Raw genomic sequence first — 21446 nt, 5'->3', positions numbered from 1 at the left:
TGTTCCCAACTTGCATTTATTGCAATGACTGATCCCATCTTTTGCTGCATTTTTGTGTGCACTTTATACAGAGCAGATTAATTTGAAAGAAACTTAGGGGAGTGTCAGGATGCATAAAAATTTCCTGATCCAAAACACTGTCTAAATCAAATAACTATTTTCAATTACTTGCTTTGCTTAGTCTTTCTAATTGCCAGCATTTGTAACAGTGATGTTATTTAAGTCATGTTATTGTTCCAGTGACTGAATCATCTTGCGGCCTATAGAAGTGAGTGGAGGGCAGGGAGTCTACTTTATCCAGAGCATTAACACAATGCAAGACCATAAGACATGGAAGCAGAATTTGACCATTCAGTCCATTAAATCTGTCCTGCCATTCCATCTTGGCTGATTTATTATCCCTTTCAACCCCATTCTCCTGCCTTCTCCCTGTAACCTTTGATGCACTTACTAATCAAGAATTTATCAACCTCCATTTTAAATATACCCAATGATTTTGCTTCCACAGCTATCTGTGGCAATGAATTTCACTAATTCACCACCCTATAGTTGAAGAAATTCTTCCTCTTCCCTGTTCTAAAGGTGATGTCCTTGTATTCTGGGTCTTTGGTCCCAGACTCTCCACAATAGGAAACATTCTGTTCATCTCCACTCTATCTAGGCCTTCCAATATTTAGTAGGCTTCAATGAGGTTTACCCCTCATTCTTCTAAACTCTAGCGAGTACAGAACCAGAACCATCAAACACTCCTCAGATGTTAACCCTTTCATTTTTTGGGATCATAGGGGTAGCAGCCAATTAGTTGTCTGTCCCCAAATTGCAAAAAGTTGCCTATTAAGAAGGAAAATCATTGAAATTAGATTAACATCTACAGCAAGAGAACAAATGCTATTTTGTTGGATGACAGAACAGTTAAATGTGCAGTTGTGACAAAGAAATTATATAAGACAGAGAATTAAGATTGCATTCTAAATCACAGGTGAATTTTCTTTACCCCAAAGTGACTTGACAAGTATGAAAATAATCTCATTACTTTTGATTACTTATAATTTTCTCTCATTGTTTGCATGTCTTTTCTCCCCTCATAGTGGAGAACTGACAGTTTGTAATTTGCTTAGATCTGCACAGGAACGTGACAAACTTTGGCAGGAACAAGTGCAAAAAGATGAAGAAGAACGGCTAAGAAACCTCCAGCAAGAGGAGAATCGAAGGCGGGAGGAATTGCTTCAAAAGCAAGAAACAGAAGAAAAAAGCAAGCAAGATGTATTAAACAAAATGTTTCAACAGCATCTGGAGCCATCAAAGAAACAGTCTCCGAGTGGATGGCAAACACCAGGTAATAATGTCTGATTATTTGGACATCTTTAAAAAACCCAGCTTTTTTTTAATATTACCTCTGGTTGTGACAATTTTAATGTGTTATTGGGGAAATACTGCTCAAGTATAATTCTTTGACATGGTACATGTGACAAGTGGTAAAAATTTACAAAATTGCAAAAGATTAGCAAATTTAGAAATTGCATTGGAACCGTAGAAACGTGTGAAGTCAAATGGATTTAAACTCACAAGGCATTTCGAAGTTCAATTTCAAATTAAATTTATTATCAAAGTACATATATGTCACGGTATTCAACCCTGAGATTAGTTTTCTTGCAAGCATACTCAATAATAAAATCATTTATTCATTTTGAAATACTTTTCTACATGTAGTTAAATTTGTTAATTGTTTGGACAGGCAGAAGGAAAGAGTAAGTTCTCAAGTCACTCAAGAACGGTTTGTATACAGTTTTGAAACTTTAGTGTGATGATAAACAAGAAGGCAAAAATGCACAGAATTACTTCCCTAATCTATAATGCTCGCACTATCACACATTCCAGATAAAACCTTAACAATGAGCTATAGGGCAGTGATAGACGATGGGGAGCTAGTCATCTGAGGAGTTTGTTCTTGATCTGATGCTCATTTTTGCCAGCTGCACACTTTGGGAATGGAAATGTTATCCTTTCTGATTCAACTGCTTCATTTGTAATGTTGACTGCCGTACTTGCTCAGATTGGCAGTTGTATTGGGATGTGTTCATTGACGTGTGCCACTTTTACTTCTAAGCGTCTTCATGGTGTTCATTCTGTTTCTGGATTAAGCCGAAAATAAGGACAACACCTGAATTATTTTAGAACTATTGCCCATCAACAAGAATGTTACAATTGATTAGGTGTCTTTAATAAATTATTGATTACTACTGTTGTGATGAAGATAATTATCCAGCTTTACATGGAAATGGCATAGTTTCCACATGACTGAGTACATATCAGTTTTAAACTTTATTTAATTTGATTCTGAGGGGCAGCTAGACTCAAGTTAAGTAAGTTAAGTCTGACTATTACTTCAACCCTTTGCTTTTGCTGTACACAGAGATTCAGCTTTAATATCCTTTTTAGCAACGATTAATTGGACACTGGACCCATGATGTGATGGATAATGGAAGGGGGACCCCTGTTGGAAATGCCCATTTAAAAATTTTTTTTTAGCTTAGTGCTTACTAATATAGGTTTATTTTTTGTCTCAACTTTATAATAGTGAGGGTTGGAGTGTTTGGTGTTTATTGAATCTATTGTTAATTGCTGCAATTCTAGACTGAATGGTGGAACTATAGTATCATGTTCTGGTTCCTTAACTATGTTGTAGTCCTTTGATTTTATAATATACAGTGCAGGTGACACATGACATTTTAATAGCTCTTTCTAGAGTATGCCTGCACTCTTCATGTTTCCATACTTTCCAGTCTTAATAGCTGAATAATCGTTAGATGAAAAAACAGAGCAATTGGTGATTTCAGTGTCAACTAGAACTTTGGCTTCTGCACCTTCATTAGAGTTTATTCCACCTGTTGAGCACAGTCATTTCTCCACATGAAGGACACTTGTATTGACATAATCTGGTTACTCTTTGTGCAGTTGAATATGTTGATATGGGCAAGTTAAAGCTAGTTATTTCTTGTAGTGTATACCTTCAGCAGTTGCAGATTTAGTTCAGTGTTTGTATTCTTCAAGACTCTATTGCCTTTTCATTTGTGGTGCTCAACTTGTTTAAGTCTCCAATGAAATGGCACAATAGTGTAGTACCTGTTTCCCATTGTGACAATTGGGAGTTGTATATTTGAGTAAGCTAATAATACTAGCTTGAAGGTAAATCTGAGTGTCAGTAACTATTGGACTGTCATTTTTTTTTTTAAAAAACCTTGCTTCCTTCATGGAAGGACGTGTTTCAACTCTTGGTAACCTTGTTAACTCTTATCTTGTCCACTTTATTATTATGCATTTGATGCATAATAAATCAGAAACCTCTGTGTGTTCAGCATAGAAAAGCAACTCATCAGTTTGATCTTGATTGAGCCAAAACCTCAAAACTTTATGGAGGCTGACTTTTAAACCACATATCATTGTACCATGATCTCTGGATGGATCCTGAAGGTGAATCTTAAGAATATCAATGATGAAGATATCTGACTAGATGGACACATACTTTTACAAATATAAGGGCAATTGTAATTAGTCTAAAGACATAATTGTTGCAGTGATGCTTATTCAAATAAATGCAGACATAAATGGAAGATGGTAATAACGTACCTCAAATTCCTGAGGTGAGTTACTAGTTAACCTGTTCTGATGGTATATGTTGAAGATTATTGACTCTTGGAAGTGTGTTCCCAGCAGTTAAGTTCACTTAAACAGGAACAGGTGATAAAGACTGCGGTCTAAGGTTTAACCTAAAGAATACTTTAAGTATTGAACATTTTAATGTTGTGGAATTGAGCAATAGAATATTTTCCCAGATGGAAACTTGCATTAATCATCTACATACAGTACTTCAAGAGCACAGTTGCGGGGGACATCACGTGATGACGTAGGATCGAGACGCAGGGACCCAGCTCTCCCGTAAAAAGTTAATAAATTAATGTTTAAATGAAGAAAAGTTAGTCAATACTTTCTAAAAGTTACTTATAAACGACTCCGGACTGTGTCAAGCTATGCCTCAAGGAAGGAAGATGAAGAAAACTAATACCGGGAAGACTACGCAAGTTGGAACAAGAACAAGGCCCACGTCTACCGAGGAACCGCGGTCTCAGGTACATTATATCACCGGCGATACGGAACAGGAGACTGTGGCAACATTGGCCACTTCCAAAGGAAAAGACCATCGTGAACTGCGCAAAAGCGAAGGATGGAGCATGCGCAAACGGGAGCAACAAGAACTACAAAGCCCAGCTACCACTGCAACTGAAAGTGATAGCGAATCGGAGGGAGAGTCAAATCTCTCGGAAGGATCAGATGAAGAAGGAGTTAAACGTCCTTCTAGAAATATAGAAAAGACTTTGAAGCAAATAATACGTAAATTAGACACATTAAAAGTAATTAAAAATAATCAAAAAATACTCGAAAAAAAAATGACCAATATGGAGATTATGCTTGATAAAATGACAAAGAGACAGGAAAAAATGGAAAAAAGAATTACGGACTTGGAAACTACAACGGAAGACATGGTTGAAAGAATGGACAAAATGGAAAAGGAAAATACTGCTTGGACATCAGAAAGAAAACAATTTATGGAAAAAATTGATAAGCTTGAAAATCTCAGTAGACGAAATAATATTAAAATTGTTGGACTTAAAGAAGATATAGAAGGAGAAGATCCAATAAATTTTTTTCAAAAATGGATCCCTAAAAAATTGAAAATGGAAAGAGAAACTCCAATTGAGATTGAAAGGGCGCATAGATCTTTAAGGTCAAGACCTCGAGCTGATCAAAACCCACGATCAATTTTGATAAAATGCTTACGATACCAAGACAAAGAAAAGATCCTGAAGGCCGCTGCCCAAAGTGCCAAAAATAGAAACGGGCCACTGATGATAGCAGGGAAACCAGTTCTTTTTTATCCGGATATAAGTTACAACCTGTTGAAGAGAAAGAAGGAATTTAACCCAGTGAAAAAAGCCTTATGGGAAAAGGGTTATAAATTTACAATGCGTCATCCAGCAACACTGATAATTTTTTTGGAGGAGGGGAAATTTTTTTTTTCCGATTATCGAAAAGCGGAGGAGTTTGTACAAGAACTTCCATCTATTCGCTAATTACACATAGAGGCTTCCAAATGTAATGGATTAAAGATGAAGATAGACCCAAGGAACAGAAGTGATGGACATTTATGGATATTATAGAAGAGAAAAGCAAAATTTTAGAAATACTAAATGAGAATAGTATTTTTTTTTCTCTTCTTATACATATACTTTTTTATGTTGCGGGGGGCTGGGAGGCTGTGGATCGGTTACTGCGGGATTCACGTGTGTAATCATGGCGGTTGCCATGACCCATACAGCAGAGGGGGGTAATGTTGTGTTTTTTTTCCACAACATTAGTAGGGGGGTATTTTGGTTTTTTTTTTCTTTATATTTTAATTTTTTTTTATCTTTTTGCCTGGATGATTGGTGGGGACACACATAACAACATGGAGATTTTTATAAAGATTTCCCAGGATACCACGAAAGTGGAAAGATTAGGTATTATTATAGATTGGAGTAATATAATAAAAAAAATAATGACTAATCTACTAAATTTTTTAAGTTTTAATGTTAATGGGCTTAATGGGCCAGTAAAAAGAAAAAGAATTTTAACATATATTAAAAAAAATGAGAACTCCGTGGAACATGGGGGGATCTTCCAACATCCAGGCATTCCCTTTTTTTTTCTTTCTTATTTTTTTAATAGGGATGTTAGGGGGGAGGGGTTAAGGGGAGGGGGGCTGGGTAACACTTTTTTTTTCATACTCATTTATTCTGTAACTATTTGAAAACAATAAAAAAAAGTTTTAAAAAAAAGAGCACAGTTGTGCAAAATGGTAATTTGATTGTTATTGCAGTATTTGTCTTTCTGGTTTGGCACATTGCCCAGTCACTGCAAAATCTGCTTTTATATAAAATTTCCATTCTTGTTCTGTTTTTGTATTTCTAGAGGTTAATAGATATTTTTAAGAGTGAAAAGAGAGGAAACCATAATTAAGAACTGATTGTTTCAGCTATTCATTAGCTTCTGAGAGGGCTGATTAAAGCAGAAGATCTATCTATAGTGAACATATGGACAAGTTTCAAAAATTAAGGGAGGTTTAATGAATGCAAAGTGAAATCTTAAGTTCATGTGAGATGCTTATTTGGTTTCACTTAAGCACCATATAGGATTATGTTTGTTCGAAGAGACAGATAGCGCCATGGTACATAAACCTATAATCTTAAAATCCAAGAAATGCTATTTTTTAAGATCTATAAGCTGGTAATCTCTCTGAAATTATTTTCTGGATTTGTTTTTCTATAAGAAGTTAAACCTCTTGCTGATAAATGTAAGGGGCACTGAAGCAAGTTTTTGTCTTAATGCTGAATTTAGCATTGCTCACTTCAAGTCAATTGTTCAGGTCAAGAAGAAATTTTGGTACTTTCAACAGATTGCTAACTATGATATTGTATGGAAAGAAGTCCAAGACAAAAATCTTGCCCACAGTTTTTAACAAATTGAATTCCTTCAACCATGTTTGTGCATCAGTTTAGACTTTTTAAATCATTTTTATGCCATGATAAACTCAAAATCAGTATGTTTTGTACGTTAATTTTTGCTTGCCATTTTTTTTAAAGTAAATTTCTCTTTTCTCCCTCTCAACAGAAAAGTCTACTTCTGTAAATACTGATCAAGATGGTGTGAAAGTTGTATATTATAAAGCGTTGTATCCTTTCGAAGCTAGGAGCCACGATGAACTTACCATTCACCCTGGGAATATCATAATGGTAAACATTCTGTCTTTGTCTTGTCAATAACTTTGTGATTTGAGGTGCTTTCAAAATGAGAAAAGGAGATAAATTATCCACTTTTGGACTTTGAACATTTTTACTTTCATTATTTAAGATCTGTTCCTATAAAATCTGTGTTAGATTTGAAAGCATGTAAAGCTAGTAACAAGAGAGCTGACAGAATGTTTTAAGAATGATTTGTTCTACAATTCTGTCTAGCATTTCTCATTCAAATAAGCAGTAGCCCAGACATCACCTCACTTTTAAAGTAATCTGAAGGCCTGGCTTATTAACCTAAAAACCCTTCCTTTTCCCACTGCAGCATCGAAGGAATGTAATTTAAATAAATTAAAATAATTCTGAAATAAACAGCTATTTTCCACAGAAATGCTAGAAAAAATCTGTCCACTTCAGCAACTGTTCTTGTCTCATTTTGTGCTGTGCAGAATTATTCTTAAGTGGTTAGTACTTACCTGGTCTCTGAAAGGATCTAGCTTTCTTCATTTGTACAAAAATCAATGCCTTCAGTCAGTGGGCTTCAGTGAATGAAGGGGGCTTGCCATCATTTTTGTGGCTAATATCAAGAGACAATATTGTACTTCTCTAGCCAGTAATATTAAATTCCTGTGATTAATTTTTATTTCAAAATGCCTTGTGGCATTTAAAAGCTTAAATTATTTGAGTAAAATTCTATTTAATTCTGTAATGGTAGTCAAAGATTCTATTAAAGGTACCTAATGTTTGTATGGCATATTATTAAACTTCTAGCATTTAGAATTCTTGTAAAATGTTATGCCATAAAAGGAAACAGTACAAAAATGTACTGTTGTATTTTTTGAGTAACAAAATATTGTGTAATCCATCTCTGAACTTCCAAGCATGATTTGATAAATCATTTATTTGAAAACGTGTTAAATAGATGAACACATCCATTTGTCTCCACCTTCTATTGAAAACAATAACATACTTAGATGGGACAAAAGCTTTTAAATTCAGTAAGACCCCTTCTCTTTACAGTACTTTGTATGATCATTTGTTGATAACACTGAAGTAGAGCATCTTCAATAGTTAGTAATATCGTTCTCCTTTGTAGTATTGATTGATCATTGAGTTTTCAACAGTGTAAGATTGTACTGTAACCAAAGATGCCATAAATACTTGATCATTTGTGTCCCAGGTCAGTACAGATCTTGGTTTAAATCTTTCACTGCTCAGATTATTTTTTCAGTTGTACAATTTGAACCAAGTTCGGATCTCATAGTTTGGTAACTATGCTATGTTGCTGCACTGGAAAATGCTGTTTATCTGTGTATCCCTTCAATGGACACACACAATGCTGGAGGAACTCAGCAGGGCAGGCAGCATCTGTGGAAAAGAGTAAACAATTGACATTTTGGGCCGAGGCCCTTCATCTGGACTGGTCTATGTGTATCCCTAGTTCTTTTCAGAATCTCTGAAGCTGCTTTGCAGCCATTGAAGTGTAACTTTCTAAGTGCAGTCATTGTTATAATGTAGGAAACTTGGCAGACAGTTAAAGTAATGATAATATAATGGCCAGATAATCTTCCTTATGATGTTGGTTATGGGATAAATATTGACCAGGACACTCAGTACAATTCCACTGCTCCTTTATTGTCCCATTGTATTTTGTGCATTCATTGCAAAAGCAATGGGATTTTGGTTTAACATACATCTCGATGACAAAATGTGTGGCACTCTCTGTTAAGTAGAGTGTCAGCTTGAATTTTTGTACTGAGGTTTTAAAAGTGAGGCTTGACTCTGGGCTTGTTTTCTGAATGAAAGAGTGCTAACATCTGACTCATAACTGGCACTATATTATTGAAAGAAAATGTAAATTGAAAGTCAGTTGGTATCTTTACATATTTTGTATTTGTTCCTGTTCCATTGTACAAATTCATGTAAATATCTATGTATTGAATTAAAAAAAATAACTGCCAGCTTTTGTACATTTCATTTTAGACAGTTGAAAGCATTTTGAAATCCTGATCTTTTTAATACTAATGAGTTTTTGTAACCTTTGTTTTACTTCCCTTTTTACTTTCCTGTTGGAGGTTAAAGGGGAATGGGTAAGTGAGCACCAGTGTTATTGGGGATCCTGCATTTCCATTTGTTGTGTATACTTGTATATATTTTCCATTTTTGATTTGTGAAAGAGTGTTACAAAATAATTAGTTCATTATGGCATCATCACACTTTATGGTTTAGGGACTCTTCTAGGTTTTATGAATTTCAGTTCTGAAATTCCATCTTATTCTGTGATTCCACAAATACATTCTTCAGTTTATAAATGCATTCTGTAGTTGGTGCTTAGTTTGTGCAAAAAAAAAACCAAGTACATAGTAATAGTAAATTTGAGCATCTGAGATTAAAAATAAAATATTAATTTGTTTAAACTGGAAATAATAGGCAGCTGTTCAATTGATAGAATCACATACAGTATCATTCCATTTGTACTCTGTTGAAAGAGGTGAGATTCCTTACTATTTTTAGAACTGATGACTGAAAAATAATTCCAAGATAAATTTGAACTGTCACAAATTATTTGTAATGTGACAGTTGTTATCTGAAGATCTAATAATGGAAGTAGTTGTGGTGACTTCCATATTTTTTTTTATTAAATATTAACTCTCTTCAAGCTGGACATTATGCAGTTGTATAGGAAACTGGTGAGACTATACAGGAATATTGCAGGTAGCTTTGGGACAGCATCCAATAGGAAGGATGTGATTAGGTGGAGACTCTCGAGTTGGTGCAGAACAGGTTCACAAGGACTAGAATGTTTGAGTTGTGAGGAGAGACTGTTTAGACTGGCACGGTTGTCCCTAGAATAAAGGAGGCCGTTGAGTGACCTTATCAGAATTTATAAATTATGAGGGGCATGGACGAAGTAGAGGTCAGTCTTTTATCCAGGGCAAAGCAATATAAAACTATTGAAAGCATAGATTTCAGGTGAAAAGGGAAAAATTTAAAAGGAACCTGAAAAGCAAGTGTTTCCCACACAAGGTTGTGGTATATGGAACAAGATGTCAAAGAAAGCGATAGAGGTGGGCACAATTACTATATTTAAGACATTTGGTCAGGTTCATTGATAGAAAATGTTTACCAGGAAATGCTCAAATGCAGGCAAATAGGACTACCTCGGGAGCTGGTCTAAAGGCCCTGTTTCTATGCTGTATAATTCTGTGACACCATATATTGGAAAATAATATTGAAATTCATTTTAACTCGTATTCTGCAGCTGTTAATGTATTGATAGTTCTGATAGATGAAGGTTTCATCCCTTACTGGTGGAATATTCAAAAATCAGAATGTAGAAATAGTGCATGTACACAAAATCTCTGACCTTGTTTTGAAAGATACCTTATCATGTACCTTTCAAAATTGGACTATTTTATTTTGATCACTCGTGCATTCCCACATACCGCATGAAGGTGTTGTAACTTGTGCCACGGATTGTTTTAGGCTATAATTTTGGCTGAACAGAATTTTCCATCATTCAGTGTTCTACCTCATTGTTGGAAAATGAGAATTTGAGGATTCCAAGTTGAAATCACTTTAGTTGCAGTTCTTAATTGGCCAACAATTACATGCCTCAGCTTGCTTGCATTGATTCTAACTAGACAGAATCAGACAGAGCACATAGTGATGATGATGAGTGTTTTTTTTATAAAAAAAAAAGAAAAATGTAGTAATGTTCATGGATTAATTGACCATTCATAAATCTGATGACAGAGGAGAAAAAGTTGTTCCTAAATCATTGAGAATGGGTCTTCAGTATCCTGTACCACCTCCCTGATGGTAGTTTGAGTAGAGAGCATATCCCAGATGGGAAGGGTCTTTTATGGATGTTGCACCTTGAGGCACATCCTCTTGAAGAAGTCCTTGATGGTGGAGCTGGCTGTGTCTGCAACCCTCTGATGCTTTCCACTATACCTCTAGAAAGTTGTAACAGTCTATGACATATGCTAGCTGTAATGTATAAGAGATGAATCAAATACCTTTTTTCATTTTATGGATTCTGAAATATTTCTAGCTTTTGGATAGAAGTATTTTTTATCTAAAAGATGGGCAATTATTATGAGTAGACAAGATTTTAATTGAAGATTAGAGTTTGCTGGTCAGTTTTCTTTGCAAATTCAGCAACCTTTGAAGGGAGTGGCTTTCAATTAAATTCTCTTAATGTACTTTGTGCTAGGTGGATGAAAGTCAGACTGGAGAACCTGGATGGCTTGGAGGTGAATTGAAAGGAAAAACTGGATGGTTTCCTGCCAATTATGCGGAGAAGATTCTGGAGAGTGAATTGCCACCCACTTTACAACAAGGAACAAGACTTACTGCAAAGATTGCTCCTCATACTGTGGTTTCTGGTGTTGCACAACCGATAACTGAGACTGCCACATCCTCCAACTGGGCAGATTTTAGCTCTACGTAAGCACAAGTGTACACTCACAGGCAGTGGTTATATCTGAGGCGACTCTTATATTTTACTGTATTTGATATTTTATCAGAACTTTCTCCAGAATTGAAAATACATCATGATTAAATGTAAATGAAATAATAGTTTGATGTCAAAAGAATTCTCTTCAACTAACATTTTTTTTCGGGAAAGTGTAATATTGCTCTGATAATCCCATTCTACCATCTCTGCATACTTGCAGGGTTGTAATTCCAAAGAAACATGCATTCAGTCAAGTGGATTAAGCTTAATGTGCAACTGTAACCCAAAATATGAGATCCAGAATGTTTTTATTTTTAATTGCTAGTTAGCCCTATTTTTGTTCAAAGTCAAAGCTGAATCTATTGTTATGCAGTGCAAAATTTGCATTTGGCAGTACAACAGGCACATACCAATTCACATTCTTACAAGTATTCACAAGAAAAACACAAGTTAAAAATAAATGATGCTGAATTTTTTTTACCTGAAAGAACGCGAATAGAACAAAGGTCCAGTTGTCAGTGTACAGAAGCTCTGCAACCAAGTTGACTAAATAGTGTTGAACTGTCAGAATTTAATTTTTCATTATCTGAACTACCTTGAAGATAAAATTTTATAGTGACTGGAGAGGGAAGTGGTTAAGGCCGTACTGGGAAACACCCAAGCAAGGAGAGGATAAGCATTTTTCCTTGGTGTTAGAATATCAAAAGCAAAGTTGAAGGAGGCTGATAGAAATAGATGACAGTGGTTTGTTGTGACTGTGGAGATGGAGAGAATTCAAGAAGATTCTGAGCTTGGAGAGAGAGGAGAGAAATCAAGCTGAGACACGTTGAAGCTCCAAAGCACATGGCACACTATTTTTAGTGGCCATTTTATTAGGTAAACCTGTACACCTACACATTAATGCAAATATTTAATCAACAAATCATGTTAAATATGCAGGTGTGGTCAAGAGGTTCAGTTGTTCAGACCCAACATCTGAATAAGGAAGAAATGTGAATTTAACTGGAATGGTTTGAGTATCTCAGATACAGATTATTAGGTTGAGTATCTCAGAAGCTGCTGATCTCCTGGGATTTTCATGCACAATCTGTAGAGTTTACAGAGAATAAAAAGCCATCCAATGAGCGGCATTTCTGTGTGCAAAAACACCTTGTTAATGAGAAAGGTCGGAAGACAATAGCTAGACTAGTTCAAGCTGGCAGGAAGGTGACAGTAACTCAAATGACCACGCATTACAACAGTGGTGTGCAGAAGTACATCTCTGGATGCACATGAAATGGATGGGTTACCAGAAGAAGACCACAAACATACTCTCAGAGGCCATTTTACTGGGTGCCCCCATATACCTAATAAAGTGGCCACTAAATGTTTATTAAGCCATTCAATAAAGGGACTGGAATATTTGAGAAATTTAGCTTGCTTTTTGTGAGTTACAAGATTTGGGGTCATACAAGAACAAAATAGTCAAAAACAAGTGTGTGTGTCACGGTTGAACGAAGTGTGCTCTAAAAAGGAAGGCATACCATATTGGGAGGAAAATGTTGCCATGGCAGCAGTGTGTGCAGCACAGATGTCAGAATGTGCAGCCATGTATTAGATCATTAAGTACTTTTCAACCAAGTTCTCATATTCAAGCACAAAATTTCAGATTTTTTACCTATAAAAGATAAGTAACAAAGCCACTTTTAAACTGATTTTTTTTTTTCAGGTGGCCCACAACAGGCACCGAGAAACCAGAGAATGACAATTGGGATGCTTGGGCAATGCAGCCCTCACTTACTGTCCCTAGTGCAGGTCAGCCACGTCAGCGGTCGGCCTTCACCCCTGCTACCGTGTCCGGATCATCTCCATCACCCGTGTTGGGCCAGGTGGGTAATAAATACACTTAATCACATCCAGCGAATTAACACAGCTTCGTGAGATTTAGGTTTGTGCATTATGACTTTTGTTTTATCCGGTGTGTGAATTTAAATTCATCCCAGGGACAAGTTGTATCATTGAAATGACTTTGGGTAGTTTGAATTTAGTTCTGTTATCTTGTTTATTCATATACTGGACTGAAAAAAAAAATGGAAGAAACATCCTTCAACAAGATGAAGGGTCTCAGCCTGAAACATCTTCTGTACTCTTTTCCATAGATGCTTCCTGGCCTGCTGAGTTCCTCCAGCATTTTGTGTGTGTTGGTTAGATCACCTTTTTATTTAAGAGCCTGATGATGGAGGGATAGTAATAATAACATTAGTTACAAATATATTCTTCAAGTCAAAATTTCACCACATGAATATTAAACTGATTCTGATTCTGAAATCATCCATTAAGAAAAGTCACCAAGTCATGAGTATGAAAGGAAGCTCAAAGTAGTATTAGATCAAAGAAAAGGTGTTGCAAAAGAATAATGCAGTAAGCCAGAGGACTGAGCAAATTTCAACCAAGGAAAGGTAAGAAATTGATATGGCAAGGGAAATGAATGACTAGTCAAACAAGAAACCTAGTAGCAGACTAAGAACTGATGTAGATACATGAAAAAGAAAAACAATAGCTTCATTATTACAGGTTAATTTCAAAGAAAAACAAGTTGCTAGAGGAACATAGCAAGTAAGGCTGCATCTTCAGAGAAAAATGGACAGTTGACATTACAAGTTGAGTGGACCAGAAGCATTGACAATCCGTTTCCCTCCACGGATGCTGCCTGACCTGCTGAACTCCTCCAGCAGCTTGTGTTCCGGCATCTGCAGTCTCACACAACCTCTCATAGTCCCATAACTCATCTTCCACAGTCATGAAAACTCACCTGCTTTCTGAGGATACTGAAGAGAGATGGTCAATGCACACACGTGTGTACTCCTGCAGATGTGTAGTAGAGAGCATCCTAACGTGCTGCGTCACTGTGTGGTGCAGAAACTGCACAGCAGTGAACGACAGAGCTCTACAATAAGTAGTTTAAACTGCCCAGTGTATCACTGGCATCAGCCTACCTGCCATCAAGGACATGTATACAGAAAGGTGTGCGGAAAGAGCCAGCAGTATCATGAAGGGTCCCATCCCCATCAGGGAAAAAGCTATACAGTGTCCATGCCAGGACCACCATTTTCAGGTGGTGGGGAACTCCTGATCACATCACCAACCCCCACCACCACTGCATACGCACTACCTGACATCACTTTACAGTTTATCCATATTGCAGTTACCTATATGTTGTTATACAGTCGTCCCTCAGTATCCGCGGGGGATTGGTTCCAGGAGCCCCTGCGGATACCAAAATCCGCAGATGCTCAAGCCCCTTATATAAAATGGCATAGTATTTGCATATAACCTACGCACATCCTCCCGTATACGTTAAATCATCTCTAGATTTATTATAATACCTAATATAATGTAAATAGTTGTTATACTGTATTGGCTAGGGAATAATGACAAGAAAAAAAGCCAGTACATGTTCAGTACAGACGCAACCATCGTAGCTCTTCTGGGAACGCTGGTGCTGCCTCGGCATCAGCCAATGCCGATTCTCCCATGATCTTTAAGTTCTTGAGGCTGTAGCGCTTTACATACCTAGCCAGCCATCCCTTACTAGCCTTAAACTCCTTTCTCTCGCTCACAACACAAGTAGCAAACGAACGAGACGCGAAGCGAACAATGCTCAAATAATGAATGCTGGAGAGAGACTGAGGATCTGTGAAATGGCAGGAGGCTACAGCAGGGTATGCCTGCACATCATTCATGTGGATTCAGCGCAGTGCTTGGCGCGTGGCAAATCCAAGTTTTGCTTTTTGGAACTTTCTGAACTTTTTTTTGAATTTTTTCGATCTACGGTTGGTTCAATCCGCGGATACGGAACCTGCGGATACGGAGGGCCAACTGTATAGGATTGCTTTTGTACTTTTTATTGTTTTCATTGTCTTCTTTATGCTTATTTTATTTGTAATGCTGCATTAGATCCAGAGTAGCAATCAATTTGTTCTTTACACTCGTGTATTGGAAAATGACAATAAACAATCTTGAGCTTTGGTGTGCTCTGATCTGTCAATTTAATACTGATAATCTTCACTCATTTTATCCAAAATCTTGAATATTTAGACAAATAAAATGTATTCCCTTTTGTGATGGGCTTGGTTGTTAGCTTTGCTCAGTGAGATCCTTTTTCTAAGGATTTCAATGCATTCTAATGCTCTGTCTATCTTGCTTTGAATTATTTCACAGGGAGAGAAGGTCGAAGGGCTACAAGCTCAAGCTTTATATCCTTGGCGAGCAAAGAAGGACAATCACCTCAACTTCAATAAAAATGACATCATCACTGTTCTGGAGCAACAAGATATGTGGTGGTTTGGAGAAGTTCATGGACAAAAGGGCTGGTTCCCCAAGTCCTATGTGAAGCTTATTTCAGGACCTGTAAGGAAATCTGTAAGGTATGCTTGCATAAATACTTACATTGACAAATTTATTTTGTTGTAACAGTTCCTCTCTCCTCTGTACCATCTGAGATCTACATTGGTGAGTGTGAGGTCACACCAACTTGCACTCTTTCCTAAAAGCTTAGCTATAATTGGGAGCTTTTGCTTTATGTAGCAATAGCTGGCATGCTACTATTCACTGGGCTATCAACTAGATGAGATGATGATATATCAAGTCTACTTGGATAACTTTGGTTTCAACTTTTTTTTTAAATTTGGAGGGCTATTATTTAGGTAATGTTATTAGTCTGAGTTTTATAAATGTTATTATAGAGAAAGGAAATGCTGGAAATGAAAGATCAAAGTTTTTCAAATACTGAGCACAAAATATGATGATAAGCTGCACATCATTGGCCAGAGCAGATGGGTAACAATTAAAATTAACTAGCTTCTAACAGTACGTTTATGAGTAAAATGGCATAAGTAAAACCTATTTTTCTTCAACGTTGATCCCTTTGTGATTTTTCAGTATTGTATCATAGTAATATGGTGATACAGTAATACATATTTGAAGTAGTTTTTCTTCTTTAGATGGAAGATTTGTAGCTTTTTTCCTTTCCTGCATCTTGCTCTTCTCTTTCAGTTTTATCCTTGCCTGATAACATGAATATTTGCAGATAATTTGTAATTCAATATCACAATATAACTCGACAGATTCATTTGTGAAAACTATGTCAAAAGATCAGTTAGGTGGTGTGAAATGAATGAATTGAATATGCTGGTAACTGTCAGCAGGTCAGGCAGCATCTGTGGAAGACAAAAGGGTGAACATTTTCAGATTGATGACCTTTCACCTTCAGAGCAAAAGACCGTATTCATTGTCTTTTGCTTATAGTTAGCTAGCATGCTTACCCTTGCCTATCCAAGCTTAGAAAAAGAGTCGTAACATTGGTGAGATTTGGAGGGCTGCTGAAACCTGGCGAACAAATGCATCTCGTGACTATCTAATTTAGAGATCCATTCATGCTGCGGTTGCATTTTATGTAAAGCAGTATTATTGGTAGTGAAAAGTCAGATGACTTCACCTAAACTTTTGAGGTTCTATGTTTAATATTTAAAATTTTCTTGGGCAATTTCATTTCATCAAGGATTTTATTTCTAAGAATAGTTTCTTTCGAATTCAAATAACAAAATATAACCCCTTTTTAAATTAAAATTGAGAATGCATCCATAGGTAGAGCCTAAAAGGAAAATACTGCTAAAGTTGCATGTTTTTCAGAAACAATAAGCAAACTGACCTCTCTGCACCCAAAAAACTAGGATTTCTGTGAAAATAGCAAATTGATGCAATTGGCACAGTACCCTGAACACTGTCAGAATTAGCTTTAATATCACTGGCATATGTTGTGAAATTTGTTGTTGTGCAGCAGCAGTACCTTGTAATGCAAAAAGAGGGGGAAAAGTAGTGAGATACTGTTCATAAGTTCGATGTCTATTTGGAAATTTGATGGCAGAGGGGAAGAAGCTGTTCCTAAATCATTGTGTCTGCCCTCAGGCTCTTATACCACCTCCCTAATTGTAGCAATGAGGAAAAAGTCATGTCCTGGATGATTGGGGTCCTTAATGATGGAGGCCGCCTTTTGGAGGCATCGTTCCTTGAAGATGTCCTAGATGCTGGGGAGGCTAATGCCCATGATGGAGATAACTGAGTTTACAACTTTCTGTAGCTTATTTCAATTCTTTGCACTGCCCTCCCCCATACCAGACAGGGATGCAGCCAGTTAGAATACTCTCCGCGGTAGATCTGTAGAAATTTGCAAGTGTCTTTGGTGACATACCAAGTCTCCTCAAACTCAAAATATAGCTGCTGTTGTTTGTTTTCTGTTACTGCTTCGATATGTCGGGTCCAAGATAGATCCTCGGAGTTATCGACACCCAAAAATTTGAAATTGCTCACTCTTTCCATTTCCGATCCCTCAATGAGGGCTGGTGTATGTTCCCTCATCTTACCCTTTCTGAAGTTCATAATGAGTTCTTTGGTTTTACTGACACTGGGTGCAAGGTTGCAGCAGGGACTAGCTGATATATCTCACTCCTGTAAGCCTTCTCATCACCATCTGAAATTCTGCCAACAATAGTTGTCATCACCAAATTTATATATGGTATTTGAGCTCTGCCTAACCACACAATCATGGGAGTAGAAAGAGTAGAACAGTGGGCTAAGCACACATCCTTGAGTTGCGCCAGTGTTGATTATCAGCGAGTTTGAAAATAAACACAATTTAATGTACTTTCAAATTCTAAGGGTTTACAGGCAAGTTATTTTGCAGCACACTTTTAGTTGTGTTCATACCATCATTGCAAGTAAAAGCAATTCATTCAAATGAACACAAAGGTTTGGTTAATCCTGGGTCTGCCTGGCTTGGATGAAAGCAGGTTTATTTTTGCTTGAAACTATATTTCTATCTGTGTAAAAATCCTAAATACAAAATAGTCGATTGAGAATGCCACAGTGGTAAACTGGTTTATTATTATCACTGTACTGAGGTAGAATGGAAAAACTTCGTTTTACATGCTATCCATATGGATTATTTCTTAACCATAAAACCATATTATATAGGAGCAGAATAGGCCCATTGAGACTGCTCTGCTATTTCATTATGGCTGATTCAATTTTCCTCTCAGCCCCAATCTCCCGTCTTCTTCCCTGACCAGTCAAGAATCTATCAACCTCTGCCTTAAATATACACAAAGAATTTGCCTCCACAGCTGCTTGTGGCAAAGAATCCCACAGATTCACCACTCTGGCTAAAGAAATTCCTCTTCACCTTTGTTCTAAAAGGATGCCCCTCTATTCTTTGGGTGTCCTCTAGTCTTAGATTCTCCCTCCATTGGAAACGTCCTCTCCAAACCCACTATCAAGGCCTTTCAGCATTCAATAGGTTTCAATTAGGTCCATATAACTATATAACAATTACAGCACGGAATCAGGCCATATCAGCCCTTCTAATCCGTGCCGAACGCTTACTCTCGCCTAGTCCCACCGACCTGCACTCAGCCCATAAACCTCCATTCCTTTCCTGTCCATATTCCTATCCAATTTTACTTTAAATGAGAATATTGAATCTGCTTCTACCACTTCTACTGGAAGCTCGTTCCACACAGCTACCACTCTCTTGAGTAAAGAAGTTCCCCCTCGTGTTACCCCTAAACTTTTGCCCCCTAACTCTCAACTCATGTCCTCTTGTTTGAATCTCCCCTACTCTCAGTGGAAAAAACCTATCCACATCAACTCTTCCTCTTCTTTAATCGTCATAGTTTCCATAACTACCCTACTTGTTTCCCTTACCATACACAATTCAATATCCTTCTCCTTAGTGAATACTGAAGAAAAGAAATTGTTCAAAATCTCCCCCATCTTTTTTGGCTCCACACATAGCTGTCCACTCTGATTCTCTAAGGGACCAATTTTATCCCTCACTATCCTTTTGCTATTAATATAACTGTAGAAGCCCTTTGGATTTATTTTCACCTTCCTTGCCAAAGCAATCTCATATCTTCTTTTAGCTTTTCTAATTTCTTTCGTAAGATTCTTTTTACATTCTTTATATTCCTCAAGCACCTCATTTACTCCATGCTGCCTATATTTATTGTAGATATCTCTCTTTTCTCTAACCAAGTTTCCAATATCCCTTGAAAACCATGGCTCTCTCAAACTTTTAACCTTTCCTTTTAACCTAACAGGAACATAAAGATTCTGTACCCTCAAAATTTCACCTTTAAATGACCTCCATTTCTCTATTACATCCTTCTCATAAAACAAATTGTCCCAATCCACTCCTTCTAAATCCTTTCGCATCTCCTCAAGGTTAGCCTTTCTCCAATCAAAAATCTCAACCCTGGGTCCAGTCCTATCCTTCTCCATAATTATATTGAAACTAATGGCATTGTGATCACTGGACTTAAAGTGCTCCCCAACACATACCTCCGTCACCTGACCTATCTCATTCCCTAAAAGGAGATCCAACACTGCCCCTTCTCTAGTTGGTACCTCTGAGGTCACACGTCATTCTTCTGAATTCTAGTCAATACAGGGGCAGAGTCATCAAACACTCTTCATATGAAAAGCATTCAATCCTGGAACCATTTTCATGAACCTTCTTTGAACTCTCTCCAGTTTCATCACATTCTTTTTAAGATAAAACTGCTCACAATACAACAAGTGAGGCCTCACCAGTGCTTTTTAAATTCTCAACACTACGTCCTTGCTTTGAAATTCTAGTCCTCTTGAAATGAATGCTAACGTTGCATTGCCTTCCTCACCACAGACTCAACCTGCAAATTAACCTTTAAGGAATCCTGCATAGGATCCCATGTCCTTTGCGCCTCAGTTTTATGTTTTTTTATCTCCATTTAGAAAATAGTCTACCCTTTAATTTCTATTACTGAAGTACATGACCGTACATTGCCCAACACTGTATTCCATCTGCCACTTCTTTGTCCATTCTCCTAATCTGTCCAAGTCCTTCCGTAGCCTCCGTACTTCCTCAAAACTGCCTGCCCCTCCGACTCTCATCATATTGTCTGCAAACTTTGCAACAAAGCCACCAATTCCATCATCCAAATCATTAACATATAATGTAAAAAGGATCAGTCCTAACACAGACCCCTGTGGAGCACTGCTAGTTACCGCCAACCGACTAGAAAATGTTCCCTTTATTCCAACACTTTGCTGCCTGCCAATCAGCCACTGCTTTATCTATGCTGGAATCTTTCCTAAAATACCATGGGCTCATTGCTTGTTAAGCAGCCTCATGTGGCACCTTGTCAAATGCCTTCTGGAAATCCAAGTACACAACATCAGCCAATTCTCCTTTATCCATCCTGCTTGTTATTTCTTCAAAGTATTCCAACAGATTTGCCAGGCAAGACTTTCCCTTGAGGAAGCCATGCTAACTACAGTCTATTCTATCATAACAACAGTGCATTGAGGTAGTGCAAGGGAAAACAATAGAGTGCAGAATATTGTGTTACAGTTACAGAGAATGTGCAGTGCAGGTTAACAGTAAGGTGCAAGGTTATAACAAGGCAGGTTTTGAGGTCATAATCTGTCCTGTGGAAAGGTTTCAGCCCGAAACATTGATGGTACTTTTTTCCATAGATGCTGCCTTGGCTGCTGAGTTCCAGCATTTTGTGTGTGTGTTACTTGGATTTCCAACATCTGCAGATTTTTGCTTGTTTATGAGGTCAAGAGTCCATTTTAGAGTCATAGACTTATACAGCATGGATACAGGCTCTTTGGCTCATGCTGACTGCAGTGTCCACACAGGTGGTTCCATTTTCCTGCTGTTGGCCCATGTCCCTCCGAGTCCCACCTCTCTGTATACCTATCCAAATATTATTTAAATGATCCTATTATTCCTACCTCAACCACTTCTTATGACAGCCCATTCCATGTGCGATTTTATTGTGCCGGGGACTGGCATGAAAACGCACACCTCCTGGCTCAAGGACAACATGATAGAAATATGTGCATTCAGTTGTTTGTGTCACCTGCCCGCTGGGAGGGGGCAGAAGAGGGAGTGGATGGAGCCTTTTATTATATTGGCTTCTTTATCAAGGCAACGCACAGTGTAGTCAGCGTCCGTGGAAGGGAGGTTGGTTTCCTTAATATGCAGTTTCTCTGCAGTTTGTCATGGTCTACCGGTTGCCTTACCCAAGCTGTAATACATCTGGATATGTTGCTTTCTAGTGCATCAGCAGAGG

At 37.4% G+C, this 21446-nt stretch overlaps 1 protein-coding gene across 4 annotated transcripts in view; it reads left to right on the top strand.

Moving 5' to 3' along the window:
- Positions 1-21446, top strand: part of itsn1 (intersectin 1 (SH3 domain protein)) — a 233172-nt gene that overhangs the window by 117208 nt on the left and 94518 nt on the right. Inside the window, exons 18-23 of one of the 4 annotated variants that reach the window (XM_073044891.1) lie at positions 1119-1336; positions 6706-6827; positions 8903-8917; positions 11047-11279; positions 12998-13157; positions 15490-15695. In XM_073044891.1, the coding sequence (XP_072900992.1) occupies positions 1119-1336; positions 6706-6827; positions 8903-8917; positions 11047-11279; positions 12998-13157; positions 15490-15695 (954 nt within the window). Of the gene's footprint in view, positions 1-1088; positions 1337-6705; positions 6828-8902; positions 8918-11046; positions 11280-12997; positions 13158-15489; positions 15696-21446 lie in introns of all 4 variants that reach the window. The other 3 variants (XM_073044889.1, XM_073044892.1, XM_073044890.1) reach the window with 3 other exon arrangements.

Source organism: Hemitrygon akajei, chromosome 5 (assembly GCF_048418815.1).
Source record: "Hemitrygon akajei chromosome 5, sHemAka1.3, whole genome shotgun sequence".
Classification (NCBI taxonomy): Eukaryota; Metazoa; Chordata; class Chondrichthyes; order Myliobatiformes; family Dasyatidae; genus Hemitrygon; species Hemitrygon akajei.
This window is presented reverse-complemented; position numbering and strand designations above follow the sequence as displayed.